This window comes from Varroa jacobsoni, unplaced genomic scaffold (genome assembly GCF_002532875.2).
Source record: "Varroa jacobsoni isolate VJ856 unplaced genomic scaffold, vjacob_1.0 scaffold_39, whole genome shotgun sequence".
NCBI lineage: Eukaryota > Metazoa > Arthropoda > Arachnida > Mesostigmata > Varroidae > Varroa > Varroa jacobsoni.
The window spans coordinates 434,947-460,681 of NW_019212941.1; the positions used below are offsets into that span (position 1 = coordinate 434,947).

General features: G+C 38.8%; 1 protein-coding gene and 1 long non-coding RNA gene across 4 annotated transcripts; one reads left to right on the top strand and one right to left on the bottom strand.

Annotated features, from left to right (window-relative positions):
- Positions 1-3,129: 3,129 nt before the first annotated feature.
- On the bottom strand, positions 3,130-11,474 carry LOC111260080 (uncharacterized). 3 transcript variants are annotated; one of them, XR_015310917.1, is made up of 3 exons: positions 11,300-11,474; positions 9,096-9,156; positions 3,130-4,077 (listed from the first exon to the last, which is right to left on the bottom strand). It is a non-coding gene; the product is annotated as an uncharacterized LOC111260080 (long non-coding RNA). The 3 variants fall into 3 exon arrangements; XR_002680066.2 differs by having other exon boundaries at positions 11,200-11,474; XR_002680061.2 differs by lacking the exons at positions 9,096-9,156; positions 11,300-11,474 and adding an exon at positions 4,292-7,176.
- A 179-nt stretch (positions 11,475-11,653) lies between these two features.
- On the top strand, positions 11,654-25,406 carry LOC111260076 (uncharacterized; the record flags this gene model as incomplete). Its single annotated transcript, XM_022832549.2, is given in 3 exon segments — positions 11,654-12,747; positions 13,390-14,432; positions 25,157-25,406. Coding segments are annotated over 3 exon segments (1,314 nt in total), but the record flags the coding sequence as incomplete, so codon positions are not given.
- Between the last annotated feature and the right edge of the window lie 329 nt (positions 25,407-25,735).

A 25,735-nucleotide genomic window follows, 5' to 3' on the forward strand; every position in this document is an offset into this window, starting at 1 on the left:
GCATGGTGTATTGGTAGGAGATATATTGGTAGGTTGTTTTATCCCGTATACCTTTACACGTAGAATGCGCGAATATTTCTGCGCAAGCCTAAATATTTGTATAATAGCGTGTACACGATCTGGTTTATGTTAAAACTGCAGGGACACGCTTTAGGTTTTGGCTCGTCACTCATCTATTATTTCACGTCTGCCGAACGAAAGTGCGAGTCTGTAGATGGAGACGATTATCTCATGAAGAAGGATATAGTGGAGCGTCTAGGGACTACTTCTGTTGACAGCCACAACAAAGCAGTAGCTTTTTTTCGAGAATTTCTTCTCCAACAGAACTTCAGACATATTTGAGCAGATAGAATAACAAACGTTGTCAGCTTGTCCGTGTGCCGGACTTGACAATGCTCACGCTCGAGCTGTTATTGGAAAAGTAAGGGTTTAACAGCAAGAGCAATGAACTTTTGTATTGTGTAATCTGTTCTTGCCTCGTACTCATGAAATTTGATTGATGAGATTTTTAAACCGACTTGACTGTTTGAAAGTATTTCTGTTGGATTTGTCCAACATCCATCCAAGGAACGAAACGTAAATAATAATGTGGAGATACCAGCGGAAAAAATAGTTAACTATCCATCTTTTTAACTTTTTTTTATATAATAAATAACTTGTCGCTAGATAATATCAGCGTCGGCCAATCGCTAAAAAATATATCGCCTCATTATATTAAACTATACAACTTTTACTATAAACCTTACAAAATGTTCAGCACATCATTAATATTTTGGAGGATCGAACAAAATTATCAAATGAAGCTGTGGAACACGTTCATTTCTATGAATTTCTATAGAATTTTTGTTATGAGAGGAGGTATATGTTGCATCCCGTTCGATCAATCATCTGTCGCAAATGTTACTAGTATCATTACGAACAGGACCTTATTCAATACAGATTCAGCTAGTAAAAATTACATTGAATGAAACTAGTACCGTCGGTTACATGGAAATAATCGATTTCTTCTGAGCGAAATCGGGTGTCAGTATGATAGCTATAGTGTGTTAATCGGAAAGTGTCAGCTAACCTATAAAATGAACGAAAAGAAAAAAATTTCTAACTTCATGCAAAATTCTCTGAGTTTATATTACGATGTTGGATTACAATTAATGGTGTTTAGTTATGGTTCTTAACATGTTTTTTTTTAGTATACTTCAACATATTTGTGATATATATACACTTCAAAGGCTACTCCGTTCACGTCCCTTTTGTAATGGATGTACTCGAAAATGGTTTTCTTATTGCCTATTAATGATTAGTTTGTCTGCGGTTGTTTTAGTTTCAACCGATCCTTAGGCTCACGTCGCAGCCTCTGGCCAAGGAGCCTTGTTTATAACGTCTATACGGCTTTCGTCTTGTGTGCCACGAATTTCTGCAGAGGAAATTGCGCTGATCCCAATGGACACTGTGAAAGCTTTTCGTAAAACCTCAGGCGCGCACCTTTTACGCATTTCGTTTTCATAGAAGTAACAATCTATTTCCACTCGCCGTTTTTGCACACTGATTTCTGGGTCGACCGGGAACCGTCCATACGATGGAGAGCTTCTGACGCAAAACCCTTCCCAGGGAAAGTTGGCAGGTAATTACGTAGACAGCTACGTTTCATGTCTGCTACTATAGAAATATTTTAACTGCCAGTGGAGACTGCCAACACCCCTAAATATCTTGCGAAGAGAAATAAATATATATTTCGCAGAGGGATATTTTTGTTTGCCTCGATTAGATGATGGTTATGGGCAAGCGTATTACGACTAGACACTCACCCGGCAACCTCGAATACAATCAAGTTCATTCATTCGTTCATTATCATTGGTAATCGCCGTTGTCGAACAGCCCAAAGAAGACACGGACGGAAACGTCTAAAAGATGTACATTTCACTAACCCGATGGAGACCACTGTAGTAGTCAACAGCCGCGGTGTACCGAAGGTTCTTACCAACCAATAGTTTCTTAGCCTTAACGAAACATGCTTTCACTGCCTACGACCATAGTAAACTGTAACACTGATAATAGTGAAAATATTATTGAGCAAGAATCGAACCGAACTGTGAAAAAATGTGTCATATCTAGCATTTTCGCATGTACCATAGCTCAGTAAAAACGATCGTCACACAGAAACAGCCGGCGATTACTTCGTCTCTGCTTAAATGATTCCATACTTATGTACAAGCTATATTAATATAACATCGGAATGGTAAAAATTAGCATAGAAACGAACAGCTGATATGTGTCTCTAGTTTCCTAACCCTAATAACGCCACATGTCTACGTCAGCCTCTGCGTCATTTGCCATTATAGTGTAGTAAGTAAGTTTATAATGTAAACTTACCCTGCTACACCAGAAGTTTTTTCATTGTTCTATTCACGCAAAAACATTTCGTATATGGCATGATCGGCATCTTATGCTCTGTGTCTTCCTAATGAATGAAAAGTGTTAATCTATGTTCTGTGTCTAAAGTCTCATCGGTATATTAACGTTTACTGGACTTGAAGCATCGGGCTATGAGAAATAGATATTTCTCAGGTTTGATTTATTCGTATATTGATGAAATCAATAAGAAAGAGACTTCTGTTAGTTACCATCTGAGGAAACTAAATTTCAGGTCACTGAAGTCAGAGAGTACCGCGTTAAAGGAAAAAGTCGTATGATGTTTCTTCATGGTCGTCACCGTCTACACTCAAATAAAAAAAAAATAGGGCGCTACTACTATTCAGTGGAAGGCAACGTGTTACGAGAAAAACCATTGCGTACCGCTGACTTCCTCATATTAGGCTTACAGATCTACATGAACGTTCAGCTAAAAAACAACTACGCACAGTATAGCGCCTATGCAAAGCATTGATTTTTTATGAACTCAATTAGCTTATTCTACTCAGCTGCTCAAGGCCAACTCCTAGGTATTTATTAACTATATACAGCAGCATATAGACGCTCAACACACTTTTGTGTGTAGTTGAAACTATTGTGTAATTATATGAGAAGATTCTATCCTTGGCTCACTAGTGTTGTCTGGCCTTTTTTTGTCTTGCGATAGAATAACAGAATGGCATCCGTTCATTGGCAATTGTATTAGTAACACTGCAGTCGTTACGGTAAAAAATCATTTGAATTTTATTAAAAATTAGTATCATGATGATCAATGATGATTACAGACGTATCAATGGCGGAGCTGTAGATTTTTTTGAAATTATATAACTTTTTAATGGTACATTTTTTAAACTGTTGGGCACTTATATTGCATTATTATTATTATATTAAATTAACTCGATTATCTGATCAGGTAATTAACATGCTATCTATATCAAACCTGGATAACATAGCTTTATGACCATTACTACGTTTCAGATAATTGCGGTAATAATATAATTGCTGTCTTTATAAAAGCATTTATTAATTAAACGTAAAACTTTTAGTAGTTTCCAATTATTCGACTGATTCGTATAGAGCGTTTATCTCCTATATGATTACATGTTGATCGTCAGCTAATTTGCACCAATTTATCGTAATGGAATTAAACAATCGTGACGGCTTATGAGTGGCCGAAGGTATCATGTCTTCGATAGGGTCTATTATCTTCAATATTTTTTGGCAGGGCTCATTAAGCGTTAATACTTTTCAATGCTTTCACCCATAGTGCATGCTCATACCTAGCTACAATCGCTTGTATATATGCTGTGTATAGACAGTATTTGTTGCACACACCCGTTAAGCTAGAAGTACGTCTGCGACCTACGGCATCCATAGTACAGCAGCGTAGTTCATATGGCTCGCCAACTGGACACCTAATAGGTCATAGCAGAAAATCTAGCACAAAACGAAGCATTGCTTTTGGTTGGGCTGCAGAATTAGCATTTACAGATCTAGTAAAATTTTACGCTTTTCTTTAAATCTTGCAAACACACAACGATAATTCGTTTCTCCTTGGAATACAAAAGTAGGACATTTTCATTTTGTTGATATCGGCAGCGTATTCCTTACCGAAGCAGGCAATCAACAGCGCTCAGGAACACTTATCGTTTGCGCGACGCGACATCCCTACAGAGAATACTTACATACATTAGTATCACAGTAACTAAAGGTAGTAGAAAACAATGCTATGGATGTTTTACAACTAGCAGCTGAAACTCGGCGATTTCTATAAATGTCGGCCTTAGGTCTTCTGTTCTCATATCAAACACGAAATAATGTAAACACTTTTCATATCTGCCTTTGAGATAAATGTTCTATATGAAGGTACAACGTGTGCTACCATTCTTCACGAGGAGAGAGCGCCCTTTAGATGCGAGCAATATAGAGGGCGGATCTCACCGGACTCGTTAGGCACCTGCATTTCCTGAGTTCAAACAACGGTTATTTTCAAGTCGTCAGATTATCTCGGTCCTATCTCTTGAGGAATCGTTTGGCCACTGCTGTTCATAACGATATGGAAACTAGTACGACTCAGTTGTTTCGCGGCGCCCGCGCCATCATCTGTAGTCTGTCATGATTTGTTCGAAACCATTAAATTTGCATACGAATACACAGCGTCGTCACAGTTCAGTACGTGCACTCTGTTTCAGGTCAGTTTTCAAATAAAGCGGCTATGAGAGAGCAAAAGAGAGAGGGAGATACTGAAAAATACCGTACTATCTCAACTGATTCTCAGCTGGAGCCCGATAGGGTAAACAATAGATAGGTCTGAACATTCGTGTTTTTCGTTTCTGGCAGGAATTCTTCATCTGCCTCTGCCGAGGTACGCCAATGCCGAGGTCGTAATTTTATCTCGTTTTTTTTTTTTGCTATCGATGAGACAATATCTGTTATCTTGAGAACTGCTCACCAATCTATTCAACGCGTCCACATTTCGTAACTGGATTAGTTATTGCGAACAACCCTTTTTTGCGTATGAGCCCTGTTACGCCTGTCGACCTTCCAGCAAAAAAGCAACCGTTCCAAGCCTACCTGTCACTACTTTAAAGCAAAAACTCGTTATCACGAATCAAAGGTGAAGCGACACGGAATCGCGGTAAAGGTGCTGGCATAATACCGTCGTCTTTTCGAGACAATGGTTCCATTGGTATAGGCAATATTTTCGTTGCTACTGGCTGTACATTGACTATCGTAGCTGGCCTGCTATGTGCAGTTAGTCAAATTCTGAGTAGTACTCAACTTTTATTAAGCGATTATATGCACAATTTTCTAATAAACGCTAAGTGCACTTCTACTTCTATTCCAATTATCACAGCTAAGGTCAATACGAATAGCGGCTGGCTGTATTAATTGTTTTAAATAAAAACACATCGTGCTGCTGTTAATTAGTTATCCGGTGAATTTGGCAGGTCCATAAATATGTGTTAACGTGCTTACCCGGTAAATTTTAATTAGGCTTTTTTTTTGACTGATATACTGCGTTTTGTGTCCATAAAATGTCTACACAGTTTATAATGGGAGCGACGAAGCTCAGTAGAAATTGTCGCTTGAGATGTATATTTTCGACTTTTATCTTGAAAAGAGCAGGCGTCTCATAATCGACTTATCGGTATGCGTAAAAACGAAAAGAAGAATATGCTGAAATTCTTTTGGTAGTAATGGTTTTTTTTTTTTCATCAAACTGATCGTAACGTCGAATATTGTTGCCTATTCCTAAAGCGAGCCTCTGAAATTAAGGAAGTGTGCTTAAAGATATCTCAGATAGTTGATAGTTCCATCGTATCATCGATACGAACCGTTCTCAGCAATGTCCCTGTCGTCGGCCGTACATTCCCATTATGCTTTGAAGTCTGTTCACGTTTTAGATTAGATAGGCACGGGAATACCATTGCATCGATGACTAATCACGCTTCATGATATGCTCAATTTTACGTTATACTAAAACGACGCTGTTGTGTGTGTTCGCCATGACGTACAAACGTCACCACATTTATTAATATTTTAGAGAAAAATGCATACGAATCACATTATCATCTCCGGCGTTTTATATGGCTACATAATTTCCTGTGTATAATTATCAAGCAATTCTAAAGACCGGCAGCAGCGATACGCCAACCTACTTTGACACCGGCAATTTTAGCTTGTATATATATGCGCTCGAAATGAGAAGATTTATTATAAATGTTCGAAACGGTCACTAAATATTAGTAATTGACTTCATTCATTGTCAAGGCAGACCATAGCTGTTTATCATGTCCTTGAACGTATGTTTGTGTAGCAGAATTTGTAACGACCGTGCTGGTCTATAGCTGCCGAGCGCATTGATCGTAAGCCTAAAAATAGGGGCACTTCCGTAGAATATGAACCACACCCATTTTTGTTATTGCCTGTTTAGTCGACGGGTTGCACCAAACTCGCACGTTCGCACAGAACCCACGAACGATTAGGGACGAATCGTATGTACCTAATTCACCTCAAGCAAACATCGCCGACCTACTTAAGCACTATATGGCTTAAGAGCAGTCGTTATTGAGCTTACTCGATACAAAGTCTGAATAAAGTATTTAATTTTATTTGGGCTAATTGCGAAATGATCTCGTTGATTGCTTTGTCTAGTTACCCTTACGAAAGTCGATAAATGAACAAGTATGAATCTTTGTTATGGCTACCATTATGGTTATATGAAATTTATTGACTTAAAACTTCGTCGATATTTATGATAAAACCATACACAGATCTACTTGTTTCTAGAATGAGATTGATCAAAGTTTTAGTCGACGAATTGATATTTTCTTTTTAATTGGACATATCTGTATGTACTGCAGTGTAGCCTGCCGTTTCCATATACGTACTGTATAGTTTATCGCCCATTGAAAAGGCTACCATGATTTAAAAAAAAAAAACAAATATATTTCGCATGGGAGAATCCGATCTATGTCACTGAATATTGCGCGTAGACTTTTTTTTCGCATCCTTCATGTCTGAAGATAGGGTCAAGGAACAAGTCGACGGCAGAGCCTTTTAGCATGCAACTTGTGTGTCTCTCCAGACAGTAGTGGGCAACGCAACTGCATGTGTTTGGCTCAGCTGTCATTAACCAGGCATACAAATTTAAATAAACAAAAAAAAAAACCATTACACCATTTTAAGGGTGGTAGAAACAGCTCTAGACTTGATAATAGTCTGGCCGAGAAATAGCGCATCTGGCCCCTAAGGGCCATAACCACTAATATTATTACTCATAAAATAAATAAATGCATATCTTTTCACCAGCACATGAATCATAATTTCACTGACTGAAAATGTCCCTTCTAAAAATGGTGATGATTAGTTGCTTCATAGCATTGTGATGCATGAGAAAAAAACCGAGCCGCTTCAGAACAGCGCTGCCCACGATAATCGGAAGTGCTATAGTACAAATCTGTTTGCTATTGGCCCTGGAGCTATCTTTTGAATTATCTGTGATAAAGCATTCTCATCGAACCAGAATTTTCAAATGTTCTCTAGCGAAAGCAGTCGTCGCTCACATAGTGCTTCTATTGTTTTTAAAATCGTTCATTTTGTAAATCGTTTGCGTTGTTCTGTGAGTTTATAAAAAAAGACTGGACTTTATCAGCTAGAATATCTGTTCGTACCAAAAAAATGCGGCCATTTTATTGCCGCATTTGCTAATTAACGTCGCTCCATTGGCTGTCGTCCTTAATTAGCATGGAGAGACTGTCAACAATTAATAAACGTTGGTACGCGTCAACGATATACACTTTGGTTTTGGTGCAATTGGTTTTATACAGATTTTGCACATATATGTATGTATATATATATATACTACCGGATGCGCCGAATCAACATTGATACTATATAAATACAGCTACTTGCAGTACACCTATTAATACGAAAAGATCATATGAGACTACGGCCGACGAGGAACGTGATGATAAGTAAACGTTTTCAATACGAGCATCATCGCTTCATTCAGATCGGTGTTTTTCGGTAGTGTTCATTTATGTCGGTTACTCTTATACAAATATCAACAAAAAGTTTGTGTACACCTTTTTTATTATATATATATATATATATATATATATATATATTAAATGCACCGGTTTTTTTTTGTAAAACCTAAGGCTCGTTATAACTTAACACTAACATACTCACGAATCCTGTGTAAATATTATTATTATTACCGTGCCCGGTCGAAAACAAGCACTCCCTAAAAAGTTTATAACTTATATAATTGAACGTAGATTTCTTAGTGATACTTCGATGGCAATGCGATAATATTTGAGTCTGTAAATCCCTACGAAAATTTGCAGACGGTCAAATCAGGTTTCGGTTACATTTCTTTTACGAACAAACATAACTTGAGTAACATAATAGCATCCGATGCCAACACAAACAATAATCGTCTGCTCAAAAAACGTTTCTGCTTTGACGGATTGAATATGCCGTGCGTACACCCAACATCTGTGGACCTGCTCAATGCACGTCGATCATTAGGGAGGAGATTGCCCATACTCATTTCATGTGGTTTAATATGGTTCAAAGGCAGATGCTTTTCTTTTTCGTATAGGGGTTGAATTATTTATCAGTTGAAAATGGTCATCACTTTGAATTAACTTACGTACGTTAAATGTTTTTGTAGAATGAAAACAGGTTCAGTTAGGACGGGGTTATGTCTCGGGGGGCGTGTTTTGTGAAGTACGTGATCGAATATGAATGCCGGTTACAAGAATAGCGAGACTTTGAGTACTGGAGAATTTAGGAACCTCAATAGTTTCTGGCGTTGGCTCATAGTGAACCGCATGTGGTTATTGAGTTCGTACAGGTTCTAGAATATAATTACAACATTGAATGCTAAGTTTTATGTAAACTTAGTAATCTAACATAACGTAAAAACAACACCAAGCAGTTCACGCAAGTCAGAATGCAGTTGATTGAAATATCCTGTTTCAAAACAATGTATATAGGCAAATTTTGCAAATATATGACTTTTGTTCACTTATAATTTGATTTGTTGTATTGTTTACAACTATATTTTAGGCAAAACCTTTAAAGCATAAGCCAAATTCTTACGGCTACTAAAATCATAACCGTTTGTTAAAGTGAGCTTAGGTCGTATACAGCGTTTCAAGTCGGCTACGTACTTTCGTGATCACGTGTTCGGTGAACGATGAAAAGCCACGAAGTATCGCCCCAGAAGTTCTCCTGAAAAGAAAGAGGGGGGAACGGAAGACAGAGGGATCGTTTAGGCTACTACAGGACTCTAAGTAACGGAGAGCTATCTTTCCAATAAGTCAGCACTGTAATAAATGCACCACATTGCATCTGGGCAGCCCTTTTTCCCCAATTGGAATCTTAAGTAATACAGATTCGCTAGCAGAAAAATTGTGTCGAGACACAGTGAACTATTTCGACTGTACATCGTTTCCTACCTAAAGTCAAAAACAAACCGGGTCAATCGAACCCACATTTTCGAGCGCTTTATTTCACCTATTTTTAGATCATTGCAAAAGCTGCTGAAACAGAGAAATCTTAATTCGTGCAACTATATCAAGAGCATCCATCAGTAACGGAAAAAAATATAAAGGAAATACGCTTTGGGGGGACTTTATCAAGGGACAACTTCATTCAGATGTTCATTTAAAAAATATTGAAACATACTTTGCTCATGCGCCCATACTGCGTGAGTTCATTGTTTGTGGATTATTGGTTTACCCGGTCGAGGAATGGCTATGAAGTCAGCATTTCTCCGTCACCAGCGAAGGCTTCGCCAAAGCCTAGTTACATTAACTTGGAGTGGAACTGAGACATGTTACATCAGTTCCTATACCTTACTTTGGACGTTTGATAAGTATACGTGCAAAAGTAAAGGGTTGGAGCTGTTATATTGGACAAAAGAGACATTTGAATAGCCCGTGAGGTGAAGAAGCGTAAACAAACCGAAGATGGAATGCCATGAATACTACTTAGCAAGACTGTAGAAATGGCGCTCCACGAGTAGGACTTCAGTCAGGACGATCATCTTAAGATGATCCGCAGCAATACATTCGTATCTTAGGATCCCGGTCGTTCTAAGTGCTATCGCGCCGAATCACATGATGCCCACTGGCCACCAAATAGGCAGATCGCCTAATATCGTCAAACTGGGCGAAACTATTTAAAATGCCTTGCACCAGAAAAAACTGATTTCGAGATATACATATATATATATATATATAATATAGTTTGGTGCCTTTGAGGCTACTCAAAAAACAAAAAACCTTCACAGCGCAGGGAAAGTTTCTGTCTCCCGGCACACGTCATCACTGCTTTATTAGCTTCTTATTTAAGCGTTAATAGAAAATTGATGACAAATATTTTGCCGCCAACCCGTAGTCTAAACCTAGCCCAAATATTTCTAACGCCACTAATATACACAGATTAACGCTGTAAACAGGTGAAAGAAAACTAGGTCTCTTGCCGAAACATTGCGGAATACCAAGCGCTAGGCAGTTTTCCTACGAATCGATTAGTGCCAAGTAATTACTAGATACTTATTGGGCACGGCCTGAAACGAGTGATATATACAAGCGTCCTTATCGATTCTGGTAAGGGGATGGCTTGATGGTTGAGACTGGCCTGTTGTGCAGGAGTGTGTACGGGTTAACTGATTACCTATCATCACGAGACGTAGCAATGTTTCGTTTTATAGCCGGTCGTTTTCGACCATGATATCTATAGCATCTATTCTATGGTTGACTATTAACTAGGCTCTAGCGGACATTAAATCTCGTATCCGTAAAACTAAAACGTAAACGAATAAAAAAAAAATCGTATTTTCTAAATAAATACTACGATGCTATGTACTAATTAAATGTGTTAAGTTCATCCATAATATGTGCTAATAAATCTCTATGTTAACCAAAATCCATTATTTCCATATAATCGATAACCAATTGACAAAAGCCTCAGCGTAAAGTTCGGACGGCTAACATAGTATACTGAATATGCACAATCGTAGTAAATCACGATAGCCGCGTCACATCGTCATAGACGAGTAGTTAGTTAACGTAACGGTGGCAGTTATGTAGCAACAAACCTAACGAGCACCACTCTAATGTTTTCCTAGTCATATCTCCTTCTTTCACTATCGAACAGAGTTCATGATACGGTTAAGTATTCGCTAATCTACTTCATAATTCTGTTCCATGAAAAAAAAAGAAAAAAAAACAGCACCATCACAGTAATTAGCGACATGGGCGTACTTACTTAGATTTGTCGTGTTAAAATAATGATCATCGCTCCGTCAGGTCTGAGACAACTGTAATAGCTGCCACTTTGTATTACCTGTTGGTATTTATACACTCACGTTTCTGTATTGTAGCAAACAGATCTAGTACCGGAAAGACTCGTAAATAACTCGCGATATGACGATGACGAACTAAATGCCATTCGATTAGATGAAATTCTATTAGAATGTGCCTAAGTTAAAGTTGACTCTTCAATCAGAGTAGATCTAAAGTAACGCAAAACATTCCGAGATCCGTCGAATAACGTCCTATAGGTTCCCTTCGTGGATCGATCCATAATCGACTTCAAATGTATTTGCACTAACTTAACTAGATTGTACTAAGTTTAAAGGTCTTCATTTATTTTCCTTTCTTTTTCCGTTTGTCTGTTCGTCTGAGTAGGAAAATCGCCCTTTTAATACTTAGCCCGATAATCTGACTGGGTCTGATTGCCCACATTCAATGATAGTTAGCCCAGAGCAGCAGAAACTTGAATTCGTAATGATGCCGATCTAGGGGGTTTGAGTCCTGCCGAGCTGATACGACCCGATCATTGCTCTAAAACGCCCTCCAGAAACTCATTGAGGTCATCGTCCGATTCTGAGAGGCGTCGACATATATTTAACGTTGACAGTTTCACAAATAGCAAGTATTCAATTAAAATAGCTGATCAAGTTTGACAATTTTACTTACTATTTGCTACCCAGTTACCAATTGTTAAAACGCTATCGTCGGTGAGGTGAGGGGCTCAGAGGACAACGTAGCAGTAGCTCGTATATCCAACATAATACAACACATGTATTCCCATTCCACAGAAATGACAAATATTCATCTGTTAATATCAGACTTATGTATACGGTACACATAAATTAGAGTATAAAAGTTTAAAGACAGAAAGCTTGGTAAAGAAAAGCTATTCTTTTATGCCTTCTCTAAGAACCGTGCTATAACGCGTACTTCAAACAGGAGGTATAAATAAATTTGGGCATTTTCAATGCTTGCAAGTGAAAATGTGTGGCTCTTTTGTCTTTGTCATATATCTGATTAGCGCGCCAATATCTTACATGGGCCTTGGGCCCCTTCTGCCCCATTTCGTATGATGAGCGTACGATAATCAGGCGTGGGTCAACGGTCGTTACCGATTCAAATGTAGATAAAAAAATTTAAGTGTTTATTGACATGGTTCTATTTACTGTTTAACGCTCGGTCACGACGTTCGATAGATGTGGCGCTGTATTGACAGTCGATCCATAATGAATATTGATGGTGATACATGCGAAGTTACCTGAATTTAAAAGCCATCAGCTGATGAGGAACAACATCATAGTCGACTGACTCGTACAAAAAGAAAAACAAAAAAAAAAAAAAGAAAACCTAGATTAGATGTGTGCGTGTATGGACCTGTATTCGTGAGTAGTTTAAAAGTAAACAGCAGATTGACGCAATAGAGAAATCCATTGTGTTTGCACGGCAATCATCGAAACGTGAAACAGGACACAACCATAAAATGTTCGACGAACCTCTTACGGTAATTAAATGAAAAAAAAATTGATAATATAATAATGAATGAAGATTGAAACAATGTTAAGAATAACTGTTATTTTTATAAATAAAATGTGCGCAGCATTAGAGTTGTGACTGTGATCCTCGAAGATTATAACTATAGACATCAGCTTTGAACTGTTTTCATGACGGTACCTCATTATTGTTATGGTGGTTTTATATTCGTAAATGTCGGAAGAATAGATTCTCATCATTAATACGACTGTGTCAAAAACTAATTAGCAACTACCTGGCAAAGCGTACTGGACTTGAGTGATAGAAAAAGCGATAATTGGTTGGTAGAGGCCGGTTATTTGTGTGGTAGCCAACAAGACCTATACGAACAAAAATAAAAAATCTAAAAAGAAGATACATTTTAGCCTAATTGATATGCCTTTTACAAGTTATGCCAATACAAGTTATGCTGTACCAGGTAGAAAATTTTTATCGAAACACTTAATGGAATAATATTTGCAAATATCTAAGGTCAAATATACGGTACATTCTTCATTATAAGTTCTTTCATACGCGGTGAATATCGTTAGAAATAGATCGAATCGTTACGCACATATGTAGCATTTTGGCTTACAAATCACTTAAGCTTTTTGTTCTCGCCTATTCATTTCAGCCTCGGGCTAGACCAGAGTCGACTGGGGACGAGCATGCACTCGACAAAAACGTTTCGCTGAAAACAGCAAAAACAACAACAACAAAAGGAGCATTATTATCGTCGCACGCTCCGGGTAGGTCTCTACCCAGTAGAGATGTGCATGGCCATTATTCTTTAGACTCAGAGGAAGGAACCGCTTCTACTCTTCGGTCCTCACCCGCGTACTTCAATTCTGGTTGGCGAGCGTTAAGGACACGCATAGTCATCGAAGAACCCCCAGGAACGACAGTAGCGACAACTCCAACGGATGGTCGACGAAGCCTCGACGACGTTACCAAGTTTACCACAGTCGCCAATCGCGGAAGCAGTGTAACTGGCAGCACCAACCCAGCAAACTTCTGGCAGACTTCATCTACGAGTACTCATAGAAAAACAATCACTAATAGCACAATAAGTCCTACCCCTGAGAGCATTTTCGGCACTACCAGCAACAGTAGTAGCACAACGAACCACAACAATAACGACAATATTAGCAAGAGAAACAACGATAAGAACAACGGCCGCAACAAGCGCTGTAGAAACAATAGCAAACGACACATCAACATCGGTCATTTTGACGGGAACAGCAGCTGTATCACAAGAAGCAGGTGGCATCGAGATTGGGAAAAACACGTAGCAGGTAACAATAAGAACACAATGTCAACTTCAGGTGTTCCGTTTATTACGACGCTAGGCTGTCCAGCCTCGGGACTAGCGCCCATCCCGATCTCAGTGTCGGACGTTGATGTGGAGCTCGACTTGCCAGTATCGTCCTTTGGGGCAGCCTGCCTGTCGCCTCCTTTGAGCCAGAACCTCAGCTCGAGTTCGTCCAGTCTCAACAGGCTGTGCGTTCCCGACCAGGGGTTGTCGCCAGGAAGCCCCCGCGAACGGAAGTTGAGTCTGCCTTCATCCCTGCATCAAAGAAGACCCTCGCTAAGCGGCTATGCAGCGGCCGCGGAACACGCGCGTGAAAGCGCACGGCTACGAAAGCTGTCCAGCGTTGGGGCTTCAATGTCGCACAGGTAAGAACGATGTAGATAAAACGTTTCATAGAGTTTTACAGAAAATGGCTTCAGTTAGTGTGCGTTGTCTGGTTAGCGCACGACAGAATACGACAGGGGAATATTTAGAGTGACACTGAATGCTATCGTGTAGAAACCGTTGGGTCAATAGAATGTGACGGTCGTTTTGAAACAAAGAGTGGAATAAGTTGACTATTTCGGCGTCATTTTGATCCCTGTTTCATATGCTTAGAATCGAACAGTAAAAACTAGTAATGAATAATATGGAAAACTAGTAGTAATAAAGTTCGATACGTTGAAAATCATATAATGAAAGGCATTAAATTAAGGAAATTGAATTTTGCTCATTATACTTAGGGTTTTTACCCTTAAAAAGTAAAAAAAAAAAAATACTTCTACACAAATGTGACACCTCGCAGAACTTACAGCCCTCGCTAGAAGCGTCCTAGGCGTAGTTCGATCTTGCAGTTCTGGTAAACACATGTAACTTATTAACCTACATTAACAGTCCTAAGTAGCTAATCGTTTGCGTGACGTAACATATTTTGTTACACTACAGCGCTTGTAAGGGCGTATTAGAATGCTCAATCAAGTTACGGCATAGCAGCATCTTATATCGTGAATCTCCAGTACGATATGTCTTCAAAAACATATCAGACGCATCAAGTCTTAGCGGAATAAAGGCTCGCCGATAATGCCTTTATACGTTAGGACCGCTTCAACGGCCTTTTATTTCTATTTTGGGTAACGACGATATAATCAATTCAATCAATAAGTTTACCAAGTATGAAACACTGTATTAGTTACATTTGTCTCTCTTGTAATAGTCATTTCAGATCTTTTCTAGAACGTAGAGATTCCTTTCTTATGAACTATAAAATTGTTTCGAAATAAAACAAATGTGTCAGCGAAATATTTTACATTTGCTCGAAGCGTCATTCCGGGTGATCACGTTTTTTCAATACAACTACCTTTCATCGCGATGACAGCGCGATTCGGGATCGAAACTATCTATGAATCATTTTCAAAATATTCCTTCTTTAATCTTCAAATAACTTTGGGTTAAAAACCACGCCTCTATAACTACTAAAAGATACTGTTGGGTTTAAATTGGCCGAATAGTCGATCAGGTACGTTATATATAAAACATCTCAACGGAATTCAATTTTCGGCTATCAAAAAGCTAGAAATTTCCAGCATACAAACGCTCAGAAGGTGCAAGAGAGCTCAAAAGGCGTGAAAAGGTACAAAAAAAACTAACCGTTGGAATTTATCTGAATGACCTCATTGATAATTAATATTTTTCTCCCCGAAACGGCCGTTAATTTTTAACCGAAACCCAAGATGTATCAATCAATAAAAACTTTTTGAATTCTTAGGCCATTTTGAGCCTTTTTAAATCAAAACCCTATTTAGAACTTTTCGGTACGCCTCATGGGTATCTTCCCTGGATTTTTCCGAAGCGGCATGAAAACTGACAATAGCGTAGATCGTCGATTTCGAGCAAAAAAAAGTTTTTAATCTTAATGGGGGAATGTTCAATGCCAAGATATTGGGCAATGGGGCTCATTTACAAAACGAATTGCGAAAAAAACGCCTGTTTACCACAGGAGCCTATACATTCATCCTAGAAAAAAAAAAACATTTTCTTCTAGTAGCAAGAATGGCGGATAAACATGCCTATGTCAAACAGCCTGCCAAAGTTCATTCCAATTTAGGTGTGGTGCTATATATATATATATATATATATATATATATACCAATTATCTCGTTACCGTGATAACCACAATTCTCGAATAGAATCTATGGGACTATATAGTAGATTAGCAAATTTGTATTATAGAGGCCCCGTTCACTGTAACCATTCAATGAGTAAGGTGTACGAAGACGAAAGCGCGTACGTCACGATTCAGTTTTATAGGCCTATTATCTAGCTATTATATAAGAAGCTAATCTCAGCTGTTTTCGTCTTGATTCAACTAAAATACATCCAGTATATTCTAATGAGGTAAATGGTAGACGACAAAAGTTAACGACAACGTTAATCGGAAAGCATCTTCCATCATATTCTATGAATCCATTACTAAGACCGCCAACGTTATCTATTTAATTTAAAATAACATATATCGATATTTGTGGGCGCTAACATTGGAAAAATAATCTGGAAACATTTTAGACCTTTAGGGAAGCACTTGTCTACTGGCTATCCAGCAGCTGATATCGTTTCCTAATCCTTCTTTCACCAAGTTATCTTACTTGCGTTATGTATTTATACATAATAATCATACATAGTATGTTTAACGTACTAGGTAACTTTTCCGGCAGATTGCTCCGATTTTCGATTATAAATAACCATAATCTTCTTTTTCTTTGTCATCAATGATGGCACGCCCTCGGGGTCACGCTGGGACCTGCACTAAATTCATCGCCAATTTTTATAGCACAGTTGTCCTCACGAAAGCGCTACTATGAAACTAGTTACTTTTTTTCTATCAATATATATATATATATATAATCTCAAGACACACTTCTATTGTGTCTTGCTTGAGTACATAGCTATCTGTATTAATACCAAGTACCTAATTCTGTAGACCTAAATTCGATGCCACTACCGCGTTCACTTACATCTCAGGATTTTGGCCGCATATTGGCCGCAAGTTGTTACGTACTTGCAGCCTAAATAGTCTCGTATTTGTAACTTACTTCAGTTAATTCTCTCAGCACTGCCATTTTCACAGTCGATGGCGTGTTTCTCAATGAGTAACTTACCAAATAGACAGAACGGAACTAGGGACTATGTAATGGTCTTGTTCGGCCCTTTTGATGTATCCTGCTTGATGTCATTTGACCGAGGTTCCCGATAATACACTACCTGTTATAGGCAGGCAACCAGGAAAACACAACGGAGAGAAGATTTCGTTGTGCGGGTCCACTGTCCGATGGATAGCTGGAGAATCCGTGTTTGAGTTTGCCGTTTATACCTACGATGTGGCGCCAGCTCAGCTGCATAAGACTACAAGGAAATATCACCCCTGTGCCTTGACCAAGAGAAGTTACAATCGGCGTTATTCTTGCATATTAATATTGTAGGCGTCTCGTCAAATAGCCGGACCCATAGAAGCTATCGCACACAACTCACGCCACTAACTTATTCAAGTACCAATGACAACAGGAATAGGTTCTTCAACGTAGTTTACTGCAGGAATACAGTCTTTAATATTTGTGTGGTGTTGTGCATATCATTTTGTTCAACTCACAGTAAGTTCGAAAAGATGTTCTTTATTTATCTGTGAGTGGAAAGATCTTCTAGCTAGCAGCTTCGTCCCTTTGTATGACTACGGCCACGCCATGGATTGAAAATACTCTTTTCAGTGTCATCAAGATTTATCGTGTTTGCCGAATGGAACTGATGGGTTCCATCAATATAAGTAGCAGGGTTGCGTACAAGAAAGTCATTGTGGGCCTCATATAAGTGAGAACCCCCATGCACCGCTTAATATCGATATGGGCAATCAACTGTTGGACAAACCTTTGACTTTTGCTGTTGATGATAATGAAGCCGAGGCGACCGACTTATCTTGTGCACTCACTCCAAAAGGCTCCGCAGAAACGGAAACGCCGACGGCTACTGGTGCCATCTCTCGAGGTGGTTGTAACGGTCGTAGCTGTAGTTTTAACTGTTCTAGCTGGCGACCCCATCGTTTGCAATATGCCGCTGGCGCTGTGATACCAGCGCGTCTTTGCGAGTACTTTACGACATGGTTGGATGACGGATCAGCTGGGTGTGTGCTCGTCAGTAGTGCTCGCGTGCTAATGTGTAACAAGCCATACTAGTGTTAGGAGTCGTCAGGCAACAGTTGAAAATCCTTTATTTTTTATTACTCTATCATGTATTATGACCGAATATTCAATTATAATAATTCATTCAGACTGAACGAAGTGACTGTCGTGACTGTCCTTAAATTTGTAGCACTCAATTTAGTTAGTAATCAATTTGTCAGAGTTGTTTAGCACTCTTAAAGCTAATTAGTGTTGATCAAAAATCCTATTAGATACCTTCAGCCTTCCGGGTATCTCGGATTGTCCACCCTCTCAACAACGATGGCAAAATATCAGAAGTGATCAGTTTGATTCGATAAAATCATAATCGTTTTTGTTGAGTAGCGAATTGGATATTTCCTCATATACGTTTATAGGACTCAAATGCATAATATGCGGAGCTAGACGTCTGAATCCAAACTTCTTTGTTGTTGAGTTGTTTCTGCAACTGTATATAGATTTAACTTTCCTTTTTAAAATATTCCTCCTTTATATCCTAACTGCTTTGAATAGTAGTCGTGTGATGTTGGTAGGTTTATTCTCGCTAACTTAAAAGTCCTAACTGAATTAAATGTTAGGGTGATAGGTGGTAGACAAATATCTCAAAATGCAGGGGCTTACACTGACCAAAAGCTGCAAACAAAGCACTTACCGTTGGAGCCGATCTGCACTTGATTGGTGATAGATATTCTTTTTTTCCAAAAAAAATAATCATTTGGTTCTCTAAATGGGGTTGCACTCAAAAAAACTGAATTAGCCTTCGCGCGTCCTTTAGTGACCCTTGGACCCTTAGACAATCTCGTATCAGTCAATACCAGCAAATAACAAATATTGATACGCGATCAATGAAAATACTAAAATGCCGGTAGGTTAAGCATCGGCCCGCCCATGGTAAATTCGTGAGAATTGTGAGTACAATAAGCTTTGCTCACGGTTTTTCCCTTCCATTTCTGCCTGTATGGCCTAAATGGCAATCCTTCTACGGGTGTATTTGCATTTTTCTAATCCAGCCGGTGCAAAATTAAATAACTTTAGGAGTATATGAACACTTAGGACTCTACAGTACATCAGAACGTTTGCGTGTTTTCACAATGTACGTACCATGGAGTCCTTGTGATTTGCTAAATACCTAACTATATAATGTTAGTTCCGGAACTTTTAGCTGACATTTACTACTTGTTATAGAACATACGCTGTAGGTTAATAGGATTACTGTCCCACGTATCTGCTCATTTTTGTTTGCAATACATAAACATTAACACTTTTAAAGAAGGACTCAAATGGACCGGCTCAAAGCCATCAATCACTTCCAATATCCAATAAGCATATTAACAGATTATTTCATGCAGACTACTTTCTCTGCTAATGATAAGTATCTTGTTAAAAACATATGTGTATATGTCAATTTTCTAATCGTTGCTGTGTTGGTTCCGAAAGAACTCTCAACAGGGCTCGTTAATCGGCAAAAAACGTCGGGTTAAGAAAGCTGTTCCCGTCGTTGAAACGCTGGTGCTAATTTTTCATTTTCAATAATTATATTGAGAGACTAAGCGAGAACTTATGACAAACAATGTATCCTTACAAAGCTCGTCATCGAATAGGTAGATCCAACGGTGAAGGAAATTTGCCCAACTATACAAAGAACTATTTTTTTCGTTGAGCGCGTAAGTACATTTCTGAAATGGCACTTGCTGTGCAATACGTAACTTATGTAACGTATTTTTATCACTAACAACCACCAATTTACACAACGTTTAGAAAAAAAAACAACTTATTCTACTTCGATCTCGTTTGTGCGCATCAGTTGATGATAATTATTTAAATTTAGGCTTGATTTGGAAGGATGATGCGAGTCACATTTTAATTCACATAAATGAAAACGAAGCTTTTCTTTATTTGGTCTATAGCCTCTTGAGTTGCAAAAGGCTCAAAAGATTTTTGGAGTAGAAATCAAAATGCTCATTTCAGCATCGTTTCTAGATAGCAATGTGTTTACAATGCTTGCAGTGCATGTGATGCGTCAGCAGCTGTATGTTTTCTATGTGTTTCCCAAGTTTGCGAAACTATACAAACCGTAAAACAATTTAAGAACTATGAATATAAAACGACTTAGGCTGGCTTGATAAAAAAAAATACGGTGCCTAGACGCAATGACGTCGACGCCATTTCGTAGAGCGTACGTGTCCGTGTTTTGATCATGACACGCAGTTAGAAAATTATTTTGATGGCGTGAACAGGTATCTTTCAGCGTATCATTCTAAAGGCTGTTCAGCTATTCATTATCGATATCGATACGTAAAAGCTCTAGGCGACTGACGGAAGCGACTCCGTTCATATTTAATGAAGTTAATGCTGCGCGTTACACATACTTTTTATTAAATATACATTGTTTATTCTATTTGAGACTGTCCATTTTAACAGATAGGTGCAATACCTGGCCAAAATTATTATCGACATCAAGCGCAAAATATCACTGTTCGCCGCACAATTTAGAAACTGCTTTATCGATGCACGATTAAGAAAAATGTGCAATCTACGAAGATTTGCATCTTCGTCATGTATTGATTCAGCATTGCTACTGATCATTAGTAGATAAGGAATTATCTGCCGTAGATTGGAGAAGACACGCTCTAAATCCCCAGCTGCAATAAGAAACAAGGTAGAAATAACATTTTTCTAGTTGCACGCCATCTTGGAGCTACTGTTGCAGAGTTTGCAATCACACGTCATTCTTGTTCCTGAATTTCCTCTAACCTTTCTTTGACATAATTGCCAAAACTACAGACCTCTCAGAAGTTCATAGTGATCATTCTTGGGTAGGCGATAAAACTCAACGAACGAACGGTTTTCTCAATCAGATAATGAGACCCCTATAGTCATTTGACCGCTAAAAGTTGAAATTTATGGAAAAAGTCACTTGGCCTATATTAGGAAAACATACCTGTATACTTAAGGGGCGGCATTGTTTAGGTGGCTAATATACATCTTTTCAAGTGCGCTTGCATGTTAACCATAACTGACCAGCGCGCTGTCATGCTGATTCAAGCTTAGCGTTTGCGAACATTATTACGAAAAATAATATTTAGAAAAAAATGTAGTGGGAAAAAATTATTTTTAAATTTTTTAATTGCTTTTATGGTTGCCATACCGTTTTATATGTCTGTATATGTAAAAAAAAACCCACATAATACCAGTAAGATCACTGCTATACCCAAAAAAAGGCGATTCTGAGAACTTGCTTATATAGAGTGATAGCATAGTGGATAACGAATTTGCATGTTAATCGTAGAAACGCATTGTGGTCTAGGTCAGAATCCGGGTGTAAACACACTTTGTTTTGCTCTGGGAGCCAGCCGTTTGAGGGAATGCCTGACGACGATGCCGAACGTACAGCTCGAAACATAGAAGTTCGTATAGGGAAAAAAACAAATTAATTTAAAAGAATGTGTGATTGTGACAGAAGTATTGTCTCGATAGAGTAAACAAAACATATGTCTCTTGCATACCCATTTCAATGACTTCTTCTACAATAATTAGTTGCAGTACGGCAGTTGTTTCAATAAAGGACGATTTACTACGTGTGACTTTAAAAACAAAATTTCCTAGGAAGCTCTCTGTGGCGGCCGGACGCTTAGTCTATGTACATAAAAGTCGTACTCTATCATTTGATATTACCAAAAATGTCAATAGGGCTGAGGAAATGCTGAAACAAGAGTCAGCCGCAGATGGTAAAGCCTAAGACATTTAGACACAGTTGCATATCATGATCAGATTTGATAGGCAGACAATTTCTTATGTAACGTACAGCTTAATACTATAATAAATGTAGCACCTTTTTATAACGCCCGCCTATCAGTAACGAAAAAAAATTTGATAGATTGATATATGTACCGCTTTCTACAATCGATAACGCTGCTATCGTGAACGTAACGAAAGTTGCCAAGTTATGCGACAGCAGTGGTTAAGGAATGGCCTCCCCCTAGGCTCATCGAATGAACCTTAACTTCTACATTCAAATAGGCACGTACAGCAACATCGATATGTGCTGAATTAGTTTGCTTCATTGCTCTATCTTTATCGTATAGATTCCAATCTCCGCCTTTTAATTTTTTCAGCTGTCTCTGTGTTTTTTTCACACGATCACATGTTTCCCAAAATGGTAGCGATCAAATCGCTTTTCCTTCACCAGCTCTTCATTTTATTGAGACCATAAATATTGACGCCTATAGTTTAATCGTAAAAATGCTTCATTTAGTGGCTTTGTCACTACCTCAAAAATTTATCGCCCAAGTTTATTATTAAATTTAGCTACTTAAATTATTTACAGTTTATTAAATTCCATTACTACACTCTCCTGTTTATTTTAATAGAACTCTAATTAATGGTTCAACAATTACTAGTTGTCGCACATGAAAATAGCATACTGTCTCGTCGACGAATTGAGACCCACTTTTAATTAATTGTCACCATTTTTCGAAGAAAAGAAAGGCACAACTGAGCCAGCTTTCTTCCTAAATCGAAATCTGAAAGCTGTCGTGACGCACCCTGTCAGTGATGAAAAGCATTAGCACAACAACCTGCGAACTGGCTTGTGTGTCGCTTCTTCACCAGACATTTAATGCATTTAGTTTTATGTATTAGGCTGGAATAAAATACCCACGATATTTTCCTTGTTTTGTTGTTTAATTCTGGAATGATGTTTGGAAGTACTCTATTAGCCGGTTACGACAGTATTGTACTACAGGCGCAATTTCGACAGAGATCTTTTCAAGAATTGATGTTCTAAAACAGAAGAAAAATACATTCCCAACGCCTTCTGTGCCATATATAGGCCACCACGGGTCCGAAACAGTTAAGGATGCTCATTTTGAATATATCTAGTGGTGCTCTTCCTGAACAAACTGCGAAGTTGAAAAACGGTGTCCGTGCCAGAACGGACCGTCTGACAACGACCACTTAAAGGCCCCTTTGAAAAAAGGCGGCCAGTAAACAACCTGAAAATTGACCGGGACGATGGGCTGCAGCCGCTCGGTCGTCGTTACCCACCTCAGATACTTTGGGTTTGCACAGAAATTTAGAACTAGTGTGCTTTATGCACTCTTCGAATCCAACAGGAATTACAGCTGAACGCTACCTCTTAACACTGCGCTTGACATCGTGCGTCATGCAGCACAACGCAATAATCACAGAATTGTCACCGATGATAAGAAGCGATGTCTGTCCATCGACATAAATTGGATTGAATGGCTTCAGAAGAGAAGGCAGGGCCTAGAGTTTAACCAGAGTTTCATTCGGAAAGATTATGCTTTGTGTCTGCTTGGACCGGAACCTATATCACTAAGAATTTTTTTCCACGGGCCAGATTTGGTCAGCACGTCTATTTGGCCTAATTGCATCAAGTCAAGTGGGTTATTCAAAACAAACCACCCGAACAACGCCGTCAGGTTAGCTTACTACAACGCGAGGCTAGATACGACGAACATCATTCAGGCTGCCCTCCTGAATAAAAGGTTTCGTTGCATCCTGCATCTTCTCCGGACCTTATACCAATTGATTTTCACTCACGTCGTCCACTGAACAATCACGTTCGTGGCCTTAACGTCAATATGAGTCAACAACTTAAAACGCTGTTGGAAAATGTTTTTGAGAAGGCACCAGGTGTTTTCTGATGAGACAGCGTTTATCATTTAATAGCAAGATGGGAAAACGTAATGAACAGCTTACTGTAGGAGGTGTGTGTCCTTCATTCGCGGAATAAGGCGTGAAAACTTTCCTTTCAACCCAATATATTAATGCTTATATTTTATATATCGATAACGTTTTTGGTTACGTTTCGGACTTTGGATATATTATTTTACGAAACCCTCACCATTGTTTAAGTTACAATACTGGGCTAAAGCACCATTTAAAGCTCACTTTTTTTCATACTGGCTGGCGAAGCTACGACAAGCTATTTTTGTATAAAGCCAGTAAACATTCGCTACCATGCCTTATGTCAGCTTCTATATACATGCGTCAAAGTAAGAGAGTGCCAAAACAATCCTAATAGTTTTTCGTTGGATTCGACAATGGCTGTACCTTCGCGGATGAGCCACCAGGTTAAGGTAATATTACTGGACATTTTTTTGCCCCCTAAATGGGTCGACTCAAACAGTTTTGGTCGTCCAGCTGCTCGTTCTTAGGTAATTACTATTTTCTATTAGTTGTGCTACTTCATCATCTTTATGAAGAAATGTACTGATCACGCTTTCGGGGAGCATTTCATTGTTCCTATTAGGCGATAGAACCGATGTCCAGGATCGTATAGATCTCAAGAGCTCTTGTACATTGCCGTAGGATATTCCTATGCGTACTTGGCTTTTCAGGTTTCAAGCGAAAGTGCCCATTTTCAACATTCATAATTTGTCTATCGAACAGTAGAAATATCTTAACTAGTATTTGTTGACACTCTGGGTTAAGCTGTTAGCCAAACTGTATATCTGCTTGCATAGAATCAAAACGCCGTTTTGGAGACTACAAGAAGTGCAAATGTTATTAAACAGATAGCGCTCTCGTTTTTACAGTGATCTAAATGGCTTTTGTTTGACAGTCTGGGTTTCGTCAGGAGCGAATGCAAGCGCGTATATTTTACGTATTCGAAAAGTATCTCATTCAAGCTCTTAGCGCAATAATCAACGCGGTCCAACTCGGTGCAACAATATAACAAAATCAGATTCATTACGTCTAAAACATTGTAGCAATATGCAAACTAATTCTACCCGCAAATGGTCCAAAATGCTCTAATCGATGAACGACGTCAAATCCTGACAACTACGTCTCAATAGCCAAAATAAATGACTGTTGTAACATTAGCACTGACATTACGCTGTATGTATCTCGGGCGCATTGTGGGGTTGTTGTTGCAGATTATCAACGAGTATAGGTTGGAAAGCGGCACCAGTCACAACGGCAGAAATGACGGAACAGGCCAAAGCGCTCTGTGGTCGTTACCTGCGAGCGAAATTACGCTCATGCGGGCCAATGCACAAAAAACTAGGACTGCAACGGCTGAAATCGGTCTCGAACATGTGCTCAGGATATCCGACGAACGATGTCAGCACCAAACTGAGGCTCATCTGCCAGGAGTTGGAGAGGACGCATCCCGATACGTTTCAGGTTAATACACGTACAAATACGATATCACGATTGAAAATACTTTGCAGTACTATTCCCGTAACTCAACGCTAGAACATAAATTAATCGTCGCTTAAAACAAAAATTACACTGCTTTATTATAATGAATGTATTCTATTTACAGTTATCATATATACTCATCGTGGGTCTATAAACCCATTATGGCTCATTGAAAAAATACAGCTGCTAGTCATATTTGTACAATCTATTGCCACCCCGATTATGGCTAGCCTTTTTGCTCCTTAACACAAGCTCATCAAGTTTAGGCAAAACCGTAACTAGAATCTGGAGCTCTGGCGGTTTACAAAGGT